Here is an 11,875-nt window from a genome sequence, read left to right on the forward strand (position 1 = left end):
GTATAGCAGGCTGATAGCTGTTCATGTTGTATTTTAATACAATAAAATTAAATTAAATAAAATTTAATTGAATATAAAAAGAAATTCGTGGCTCTAGAACATGAAATGTTAGTGTAGAAATGTGAAAAAAAGAAAAAGGTTTGATTATGAGATCAAAATAACAATTACAATGAGACAATCTGTTAAATAATATCACATTTATTTTCATTTTTAAGAAATAACATGCATACAGACTTTAGCATGCTAAAATGTATTTCTATATTTATAAAAAGCTTTTTTACACAGATGTGTTTCCTAAAAAAGACCGCCTTTCTTTATAAAGAAATGCATTAATGGCTATATTTTCATAAAACAAATATGTATTTAACTAAATCAAATGATTCACTATATGTGCTCTGAAGCCCCAATCTGAATCAAACGATTCGCAATACGTGCTCTGAAGTCCCAATCTAAATCAAATGATTCATAATATGTGCTCTGAAGCCCCAGTCTAAGTCAAATGATTCACGATATGTGCTTTGAATTTATAAATTAACTACAAAGGTTTCAGAAGTATGGCAGGCTGATAGCTGTTTGATGTTTGTCAGATGGTGTATTTCAGTACAATAAAATGAAATTAAATAAAATTTAACTGAATAGAAAAACAAATTTGTGGCTCTAGAACATGAAATGTTAGTGTAGATAGGTTTGATTATGAGATTAAAGTAACAATTTCATGAGACAATCTGTTAAATAATTTCATATTTATTTTCATTTTTAAGAAATAACATGCATACAAACTTTAGCATCCTAAAATGTATTTCTGTATTTATAAAAAGCTTTTTTACACAGATGCGTTTCCTAAAAAAGACCACCTTTCTTTATAAACAAATGCATTAATGGCTATATTTTCATAAAACAAATATGTATTTAACTTAATCAAATGATTTGCTATATGTGCTCTGAAGCCCCAATCTGAATCAAACGATTCATAATATGTGCTCTGAAGTCCCAATCTGAATCAGATGATTTGTGATATGTGCTCTGAAGTCCCGATCTGAATCAAACGATTCATAATATGTGCTCTGAAGTCCCGATCTGAATCAGATGATTTGTGATATGTGCTCTGAAGTCCCGATCTGAATCAAACGATTCATAATATGTGCTCTGAAGTCCCAATCTGAATCAAACGATTTGTGATACGTGCTCTGAAGTCCCGATCTGAATCAAATGATTTGTGATACGTGCTCTGAAGTCCCGATCTGAATCAAATGATTTGTGATACGTGCTCTGAAGTCCCGATCTGAATCAAACGATTCATAATATGTGCTCTGAAGTCCCAATCTGAATCAAACGATTCATAATATGTGCTCTGAAGTCCCGATCTGAATCAAACGATTCATAATACGTGCTCTGAAGTCCCGATCTGAATCAAACGATTCGCAATACGTGCTCTGAAGTCCCAATCTGAATCAAACGATTCATAATATGTGCTCTGAAGTCCCGATCTGAATCAAACGATTCGCAATACGTGCTCTAAAGTCCTAATCTGAATCAAACGATTCGCAATACGTGCTCTGAAGTCCCGATCTGAATCAAACGATTCGTAATACGTGCTCTGAAGTCCCAATCTGAATCAAACGATTCGCAATACGTGCTCTGAAGTCCCAATCTGAATCAAACGATTCGCAATACGTGCTCTGAAGTCCCGATCTGAATCAAACGATTCGCAATACGTGCTCTGAAGTCCCAATCTGAATCAAACGATTCGCAATACGTGCTCTGAAGTCCCAATCTGAATCAAACGATTCGCAATACGTGCTCTGAAGTCCCGATCTGAATCAAATGATTCATAATATGTGCTCTGAAGCCCCAGTCTAAGTCAAATGATTCACGATATGTGCTTCGAATTTATAAATTAACTACAAAGGTTTCAGAAGTATGGCAGGCTGATAGCTGTTCGATGTTTGTCAGATGGTGTATTTCAGTACAATAAAATGAAATTAAATAAAATTTAATTGAATAGAAAAACAAATTTGTGGCTCTAGAACATGAAATGTTAGTGTAGATAGGTTTGATTATGAGATTAAAATAACAATTTCATGAGACAATCTGTTAAATAATTTCATATTTATTTTCATTTTTAAGAAATAACATGCATACAAACTTTAGAACTTTAGATTGTTCTTAATAAACAAATGCATCAATGGCTATATTTTCATAAAACAAATATGTGTTTATTAACAATTGATTAACTTCTATACATATTCGTAAACATTAAGACTCTATATTTCATATTAACTGTATTTAAAGGATATGAACATATTATGGATTGTCCATTATATTGCGCTGAGTTGTAATTGTGTGTTTCTGCAGGTGTGTTCTGGTTTATTTGTTTTGCGTTTGGCATTTTTGAGCGTAGAGATCATATTCTTTGTATAGGACGTATTGCTTCAGTCGGTCTGGTAATGGAAGGAAGCTCATGAAGATCGGAGCTCTCAAACGCAACCGACCCAAACACGCTCTGATCTTCAGCCGACAGAGATGCTGCAGACAGCGCACGTTCTCTGTGAAGAAACAAAACACAAATATGCAAGTGTGAAATGAGCAGAGAAACAGCAGTTTTACACCAAAGTTCATATAGTTTGCACAAAGGCATAGGTTTGATTTTGGCACTGGTGGGGGCACAATGGCAGACAACAGACATTTAATTGTTTGATTCGGATTGCATGCTCCGAAGTCCTGATCTGAAAAACAATTTGCGAACCATCTTTTCAGATCAGGACTCGAGCGTTTTCACTTGGTGAACCCGCTCCGAAGTCCTTGCTAAATCAAATGATTCACGATGTGCACTACCTAGGTCCAAATCTAAATCAAATGATTCTAATCAAATGATTATTTGCGATAAGTGCTCCGAGGTCCTGATCAGACTCAAATGATTCACTATACGTGCTCCAAAGTCCCAAACTGAATCAAATGATTCACAATACGTGCTCAGAAGTCCCGATCTAAATCAAATGATTCGTGATATGTGCTCTGAAGTCCCGATCTGAATCAAATGATTTGCGATCCACACTCCGAAGTCCCAATCTGAATCAAATGATTCACAATATGCGCTTTGAAGTTCCAATCTGAATAAAATGATTCACAATATGTGTTTTGAAGCCCCGATCTAAATCAAATGATTCGCAATATGCACTCCAAAGTCCTGATCTGAAGCTGATGATTCGCGAGATGTGCTCTGAAGTCCTGATCTGAAACAAATGATTCGCGATATGTGTTTTGAAGCCCCAATCTAAATCAAATGATTTGCGAGATTTGCTCCGAAGTCCCGGTCTGAATCAAATGATTTGCAATACATGCTCTGAAGTCCCGATCTGATTCAAATGATTCGCGAGATGCGCTCTAGAGCCACAATCTAAATCAAATGATTCGCAATATGCGCTCCGAAGTCCCAATCTGAATCAAATGATTCCCAATTTGCGCTCCGAAGTCCCGATCTGAATCAAATGATTCGCAATATGCACTCCGAAGTCCCAATCTGAATCAAATGATTCCCAATATGCGCTCCGAAGTCCCGATCTGAATCAAATGATTCGCAATATGCGCTCCGAAGTCCCAATCTGAATCAAATGAATCGTAATATGTGCTCTAGAGCCCCAATCTAAATTAAATGATTTGTGATATGCACTTCAAAGTCCCGATCTGAATCAAATGATTTGCGATCCACACTCCGAAGTCCCAATCTAAATCAAATGATTCGCAATATGCGCTCCGAAGTCCCGATCTGAATCAAATGAATCGTAATATGTGCTCTAGAGCCCCAATCTAAATTAAATGATTTGTGATATGCACTTCAAAGTCCCGATCTGAATCAAATGATTCGTGATACGCACTGTAAAGTCGGAATAAAATAATTCACACTTCCAAACAGTGAATCATTTTGCAATGATTTCACCCATCATTATACATGCTTTTTAAAATCATTAAAAGCATTACAGTTGAACTTGAAAATGAATGGCTACTGAATACCTATTATTATTATTATTATCAGAAATTTGAATTTTGAACAAACCTTGAATTTTGCAGATTTCAGGCCACTGTTTTTGCTCCACGAGCACAGCTTTCAGTTTGGAGCAAAAGGTCACATGATCGACGTAATCCAGCATGATGCGGACCGTGTTTCCTGAGAGATGCTTGAGCCACGTGACACAAATGACCTCACAGAACTACAGCGAGAGAAAAGAGCATTTAAAACCCATGCCAGACCATCAATCAAACGTCAGATGCAAACTCACCAGTGTGTCTTTAATGACAGTATCACTCCAGCCCTCGTAACCGTGTGGGACGTGCGATCCCTCCCCATACGGACAGTCAAAGCATCGCCCCACGTCATATCCATAGTTACACAGCATCCGCAGCACCACCTCGTCCTTCAGCGCGTACTGTAAGGCCGACGGGAAGTGCGTGGTGTTCACTCTGCAGTAGTAATTGACATTGGCTCCGTACCGAAGTAGCAAGTTAATCAGCTCACAGTTGCCCAGCCGCAGCGCCACCTGCAGGCACTTGACGGGGTCCTGGTTAGGCATCGCTCCGGCCTCCAGCAGAATGCGGGTGGAGGCGACGTCATCGTTGGAGACGGCAAAGTAGAGCGCGGACTGGCGTTTATCATCGTAGCTGCGACGTACCCACGGGTGCAGCATGAAGTTGGGGTCGTAATTGGCCTTCAGCAGCATCTCCAGACACTGAGTGTGTCCGCCCGCCGCTGCTGAATGAAGAGGACTGATTCCACTGTCGTCCACCGCGTCCCACGACGTCAAGGGTATCAGCAGAGCCAGAGCCCTGCGGACAGGACAGGCCAAGTTAGTAGTTAACTACAACTAAAACCATAAAAAATGTGTTACTTAAAATAAAGTAGTGCTGTCAAAACATCCAAAATAAAAGTTTGTGTTTACACATTACATATAACAAATATTTACAAGTATACATTCATATTTATTATGATTTATATTATATATAAACATAAATATACATTTCATATATTTCTTAAATATATACATGTACATGTTTGTATTTATATTTACATATAATATACACAGCACACAAATATTATGTACACACTTTTAATTTTTTGGATGCGATTAATCGTGATTAATCGATTTGACAGCACTACAACAAACATTAACTGACATATAAAATTAAATGTTAATGTTATAAAAATATTAATATAAATATTAATATAAAAAACTTGGCATGGCAACATTTCTCTTTTTCATTTAGTTTAAATTATATATATTAAAACTAAAACAGAAAAAACTATAGACTTAAAAAAAAACTGGCAATTAAACTACTAAAACATTAACTGCAATTAAAATGAAAAGTTAAAATATTTTTTTTTAATTTAATTTAGCATTCAAAATATTAATAAAAATCTATAATACTGTCTTAATACTAAAATAACATGGGCAAGGACATTTTGTGCACTAATAAAAGAACTATGTTAGAAATATTCAAAATAACAGTCAAAAACTGTTTTTTCATTTTATTACTAACAATTTTTTATTATTTAATAATTAAAATTATCATTATTAATAATACATAATTATATTATTATTATATAAATAATTATTAATTTTAATATAACAAATATCTATTATTAAGAGTTATTAATAAAATTTATAATTAATATTATTATATAAATTGTTGCACAAAAAGAATTATATTAATGTAATTTATTTATTTAGTTAGTTACACCTTTAGAAAGTATAATGCTTTAAAACAACCAATGTGACACTGAAAACTGGAGTAATGATGCTGAAAATTCAGATCTGCATCACAGGAATAAATTCTATTTTACAATATATTCAAATAAAAAATGGTTATTTTAAATTGTAATAATTTTTCACAATTTTACTGTTTTTACTGTATTTTTTGATCAAATACATGCTGCCTTAGTGAGCAAAACTTCTTTCAGAAACATTAAAAAAAATCTTAATTATTCCAAACTTTTGCGCAGTAGTGTACAGTAACCACTGATAATGAATGCATATATTGCAATTTAATATTTAAACCTTAAACATTTCACTTTTATTTTATTTAAAATATTTAAGCTTTTAACCAAACCAATCACAATAATGAAGGCTTCACCATGTTTCATCACTATCATTGTCATACAGTATGTAATACTTACTTCACATGTCCGCGATGGGCCACTCTGTGGATGGGCAGGTGTCCCGTGTGTTTGGGAATGTTAGCATCAGCGCCGTACTCCAGCAGTAATGAGATGACGTCAGGGTTTCCTGAAGCAGACGCCTCAAATAATATTGTTGCACAATCCTGAGCCTGAGACTCCACATCAGCACCTGAACACAACACCACAGCCTTTGCTATTTACATTCACAACACAGCAAAATAAATGCCATTTTTCTCATACGCACTGCATTAAAGCCACTTATTCCTTTAAAAAACACAAATACAGAGCAACAAGACATAACACATCATAGAATTACAATAATATTTAATGTCTGCAAGTAATATTTCAAATTAGTTTTGTTTTTATATTTTCAATTTACTTTTAGTTAAAGTTTTGGTCATTTTGTTGTGTTTTTGCCATTTTAAGTTTTTTTCTATGTCTTTACTATGTTTTTATTCTTTTTTATATCCATTTTAGCTATTTTAGTGCATCAAGTTAAACTAAATAAAAATGAAAAATGGCAAAAAAATATTAATTTAAATGTATAATACACTAGTACAAAGACATTTTTGTGCACTAATAAAATGTTTTTATTGATTTAATAATTTAAGTTACTACTACTATTACTAACACTAATAAAATCATAAATATTATATCAAGTATAATATAATATATATCTATTATTAATAGTATTCTATACAGTAAATTGTTATCGTACAAGCCTTGAAATTTGCAGTAACTGTTCACAGTAATTTTTCACTCCATAAAAAAATAAAAAATATATTGTTTTTTAAAAAATATTTTATATATTTTATTTTAGTTTTTATATAGTTTATTTCAGGTAATGTTTATTTTATTTCTTTGATTTTAATTTGACTTTTCATTCATTATAATAACCCTAGGCTGTATCTCGTTTCTCCCCGACCTCTCCGGAGAAGGGTTCGGATGATCTCCAGGTGTCCGGCCTGTGCGGCTAATGCTAACGGCGTCAGGCCGTAGGAGCTTCTGGGGTCGGGATGAGCTCCGTACTTCAGCAGCAGATCCACGAAATCCGTCAGACCCAGCCGGGCGGCCTCATGCAGGGCCGTCCTGCGGTTCGCCCCCTCCTGGTTAACTCTGGCACTGAAGTTGAGTAGGAGCTTCGTCATGTCGTAGTGGTTGTTTCTTATGGCTGCGGGAATAAAAATTTGGTCAGGAAGAATAAAGACAGAATGTAACTAAATGGAAAGATCTAAAAACTGTTAAAAGTGTTAAAATGTTAAAAGTTACATTTTTTTCAAAATGCATTTAATTAAATTTGAAAGATTTTATGTGTAACAAAATCTCCATGTTCCCACCATTTATCAAAGTATCCTGATATATAATTGCAACAATATTTAATCTTTTTTAACACAAATAAAGTGGTTATATTCTGAATATAGTTTTTATTTAAAATCTGTTTAAAAATATACATATTTTATTCTGTTTTAAGAAAAACTTTACGTCTGTGTTGCAACAGTGGATGTCACTCATTTCTGTGTTGCAGGTGATTTTATTAATTATTTCTTATTTATTTATAAATTCTACCAAATTGCTGAAAATGCCATGTGTCACACTTTATTGGAGTTTGTGGTTAAATTGCATATCTTTCTTTTTTAATCTACATTTTGATAAATATAAGCTGATTAATATTTTTAAGGTCCAAGCAAGAGTTATTATGGTTAATTGAAATTAAAACAAAAACTAGAAAAATATTTAAAAATAAAAATAATAAAAAAAATTTTGTTATTTGAAATGAGATGAACAATAAATTAATTCATTAATTTTATTTCAACTAATTGTCAAGGTAACATTTTTATTTGCATGTAGATTAAGATGATGTATTAGAATAACTAAAACTGAAATTAAAATGATAACAATTATATAAACATTTAAAAAATATATATTTTTAACTATCTTAAAATTAAATGTTTAATTTTAAACAAAAACAAAAAAGAAAATAATTTAAATAATTAATTTAAAATAAAATAATTCATAAGATAATAATAGTTTGTCCATTATACTAAAATAACACTGCTTGAAATCTGGCAGATCAAAATATAGAAAAGTCTAAGCATAAGCACTAGTTTTTGGTGATTAAAAATGCAAATAAAAACATAATGCATTTTGTTTATATATATATATATATATTGTGTGTGTATTTTGTTATATATATATATATATATATAAACAATGTAAAAAACTTTAATTTTATACTTTAAAAAAACATTTTTAATATTTAATATTTTAATTTAAATGAAATGAAATTAAAGTAGTACAACAGATTCTACAATGTATAAAAAACTGTAAAATTATTACTATTTTAAAATCCTTATTTTTTTTTTAATTAATTAAGCCCGTTTTCTCCTAATTTCTCCCAGAGTTTTTTAAAAATGTAATTAAAAAAATATATTTTTTTAAATATTTTAATGTTTTATATTTTAATTTAAATGAGATGAAATTATAGTACAGCCAATTCTAGAATGTATTAAAAAAAATCCTTCTTAATTTTCAATATATATATAGGGAAAAAAAAAAAAATTCCTCCTGCTTCTTGTCCTATTGAAGAATGACCCATGGCCTTTTCTGACCTACAACAAGAGGTGAGTCTTCCTCCTTATCCAGGGTGTCTGGACTGCTGCCGTGGTCCAGCAGGTAACAAGCGTTGTCCAAAAGACCTTTCTCCACCGCTAAGAAGAGAGCCGTCTTACCCCGATGAGTCTTTCTGTGCTTGGCATCCTCAGGAGAGGCTGATGAACAGATGAAATCACAGTCACTCCCGTCTTGACACATAAGATCAACAATAATGATAAGAAACAATGCAGATCCTCACGACAGACCGTTAAATGTGATCTCAAGGATGTTTTGGTTGTTCTGTACGGCAGCTTCATGTAAGGGGATGTAACCAGTGTCGTCCTCTTCAAAAAAAGCTCTCTGATGGACAGTCAGCTTACGGAGGGACTTTTCATCACCTGATAACACATCCAGACAAAGACATGAGCAAAACAGAAGATTCTTAACTAGTTTAACCCGCTGAATTATATTGGTGGACTTAGCTATGATTATTTTAACTGCTAGACCAGAACCAAACCAACACAAACTAGCATAAACCAGAAACCTGGTTAAGTTTTTTCAGAAGGGACTGTTTAAATGATTACAGTGAATGTAATTAATAATATATGTAGATTACACTCATAAAACATATCTAGACTATATTTCATTCCAATAAACAAATAAAAAATTATATAATTATATATATAAAAAATATATATAATTTGACAGATTTATATGTTGTAGAAATTGTTGTACTTCTTTAATTTCATCTCAAATTAAAAAAATATATATTTTTATAATTTTATTTTTATTTTAATATTTTTAATCACCATTAAGAATATAAGGACATTTTTTTAAGTATAAAATAAAAGTAAATCTGAAAACTATGGGAAAATTTGCTTAATTAATTTTGGACAATTAAAAAGGATTTTAAAATAATAATAATAATAATAATTTAACAGTTTTTTATATGTTGTAGAATTTGCTGCACTACTTTAATTTTATCTAATTTAAATTAAAATTTTAAAAAATTATTTTAGTATTTTTAATCAATATTAAAAATATAAGAACATTTTTTTTAAAGTATAAAATAAAAGTATACAAGTAAATCTGAACACTTAGGAATCTGAAAATTAGGGGGAAAATTTGCCTGATTAATTTTGAAAAACTAAGAAGGATTTTTTAAAAAAGAATAATTTTACCTTTTTGTATACATCGTAGAATTGGCTGTACTATAATTTCATCTCATTTTTAAATTAAAATATAAAACATTAAAATATTAAAAAAAAAAAAATTTAATTACATTTTTAAAAAACTTGGAAATCTGAGAATTAGGAGAAAATGTACTTAATTTCAAAAAAATTAAGAAGGATTTTAAAATAAAAATAATAATAATTTTACAGTTTTTTATACATTGTATAATCTGTTATACTACTTTAATTTCATCTCATTTAAATTAAAATATAAAATATTAAAATGCATATTTTTTAAAAGTATAAAATAAAAGTATAAACCAAGTAAATCTGAACACCTAGAAATCTGAGAATTAGGGAAAAGTGTGCTTAATTAATTTTGAAACATTAAGAAGGATTTTTTTTTAAATCAAAAAATAATTTTACAGTTTTTTACACATTGTACAATTTGTTGTACTGCTTTAATTACATCTCATTTAAATTCTTTTTTTTAAGTACAATTATAAAATAAAAGTATAAAACAAGTAAATCTGAATACTTAGAAATCTGAAAATTAGGGAAAAATGTGCTTAATTTTCATTTTCAAATAAATTAAAATATTGTTACAATACAAAAAAAATTGCATTGCTTTAACATACAAATGTAAGTATATATGGACTGCTTTGATTTCAACCGATTTTAGTTTTAAAAATAATAATAACAATAATAAATAATTTAATAATAATATAATGCAGAACAAGTGACTGTACCACGGTAATAATAATCTCCATTGAGAATATAAGGAGAATTTAATTTATTAAATTAATTAATTTATTATTATTAATAATAATAATGAGAAAATGGGTGAAAATGTGCATATTTTTCATGAAATTATTGATTTAAAAAATCCAAATATAAATAAAATATTTTTTAAAATACGTTACAGACCTATTACACAACAAAATATATTTTTATTTTTATTTTGTCATGAAATATGACCTTGTCATTGTGTGATTGACCCATTCCTACCATGTTTTATTGCATTGAATATCTTCTCTCTCTCAGGGGTGATCTGAATGATCCTGCAGACAAAAATACAGCATATTCATTCAAGCAGCAGCAAATTTACTGAATCTGAACTTACTGAAAGTGTAAAGTGTTTTTCACCTGCAGGATTCCCCGGAGAAAGAGCTCCTGATCTCCGCTTGTTTGTGGCGCTGCAGGAGGCTCTGCTCGATCATATGCTGTGTTGCCACATCCTCATCAAAAACCCCTCCAGATGTGTCCAAATCCATCACACTGTCTTAGCGGATGCTGATTATAGACAAATCTTTTACAAACATAGAAAACAAAGAAAAGCCATCACGTGACCTGTGACCTGCCAACTATCTGCCGCTCACGTGATTGCAAACGACCCGCAAACTGTAAATAACACCACGTGCGAGTCTAAAAGGGAACATGAATGTTTGTTTAAATCCTTTAATCTGTGCTAATGTGTGTCAAAGTTTGTAATATCATCACATAGCGCAATAAAACACAATGACCGTGTCTGACTAAATCTAAAAAATAAACAAAACCGCTTCAGATACATGGTAAACTGCACAAACTAAAGTTTAAAATGCCATTTTACCCAAAATATTAGGTATTTTTATTCTCACTTTACCTTTTTCCCTGACGGCAAGTGTTGTTGTTGCTTCCTCAGTGGGTTTAGGGGGCATTGCATTGACTGCACACGAGGTTATTTAGGTCACAGGTCTATAAATACCTGATCATGGGACTCAGAAGGGCACTTAGGAGGATCCAGATTTCTGATATGATCCTCACACACTTTCATCCTTTCATTCTTCAATGAAAAAGTCACTTTTGGGCATGAACTAGACACCATTGTTGCTTGATGCTTTATGTAGGCCTACAGGGATCTGTTGTCTACAGGAATATGTGATATCTTATTAATTTTTTA

General features: G+C 31.5%; 1 protein-coding gene across 2 annotated transcripts; it reads right to left on the reverse strand.

The window, feature by feature from the left end:
- Positions 1-2,104: 2,104 nt before the first annotated feature.
- Positions 2,105-11,638, reverse strand: asb14a (ankyrin repeat and SOCS box containing 14a). 2 transcript variants are annotated; one of them, XM_051123053.1, is made up of 10 exons: positions 11,579-11,638; positions 11,083-11,245; positions 10,945-10,997; positions 9,031-9,162; positions 8,782-8,940; positions 7,098-7,343; positions 6,170-6,341; positions 4,278-4,821; positions 4,055-4,208; positions 2,105-2,546 (listed from the first exon to the last, which is right to left on the reverse strand). In XM_051123053.1, exons 2-10 carry the CDS (start codon positions 11,208-11,210, stop codon positions 2,368-2,370), a joined length of 1,767 nt encoding a protein of 588 aa, XP_050979010.1. In that variant the 5' UTR covers positions 11,211-11,245; positions 11,579-11,638; the 3' UTR covers positions 2,105-2,367. The 2 variants fall into 2 exon arrangements, with proteins under 2 accessions (XP_050979010.1, XP_050979011.1); XM_051123054.1 differs by having other exon boundaries at positions 11,083-11,229; positions 11,579-11,627.
- Between the last annotated feature and the right edge of the window lie 237 nt (positions 11,639-11,875).

The sequence above is a fragment of the Labeo rohita genome, chromosome 11, assembly GCF_022985175.1.
Source record: "Labeo rohita strain BAU-BD-2019 chromosome 11, IGBB_LRoh.1.0, whole genome shotgun sequence".
NCBI classification, from domain to species: Eukaryota; Metazoa; Chordata; class Actinopteri; order Cypriniformes; family Cyprinidae; genus Labeo; species Labeo rohita.

Bases quoted from the DNA above. Each gene is read 5' to 3' on its own strand.
- asb14a (XM_051123053.1), bottom strand. From the start codon at position 11,210: ATGGATTTGGACACATCTGGAGGGGTTTTTGATGAGGATGTGGCAACA. The intron at 7,344-8,781 runs GTCAGAAAAGGC...TTATTCCCGCAG, and splicing joins AGACTCACCTCTTGTTGTAG to CCATAAGAAACAACCACTAC. The intron at 6,342-7,097 runs GTCGGGGAGAAA...TGTTGTGTTCAG, and splicing joins CCGAACCCTTCTCCGGAGAG to GTGCTGATGTGGAGTCTCAG.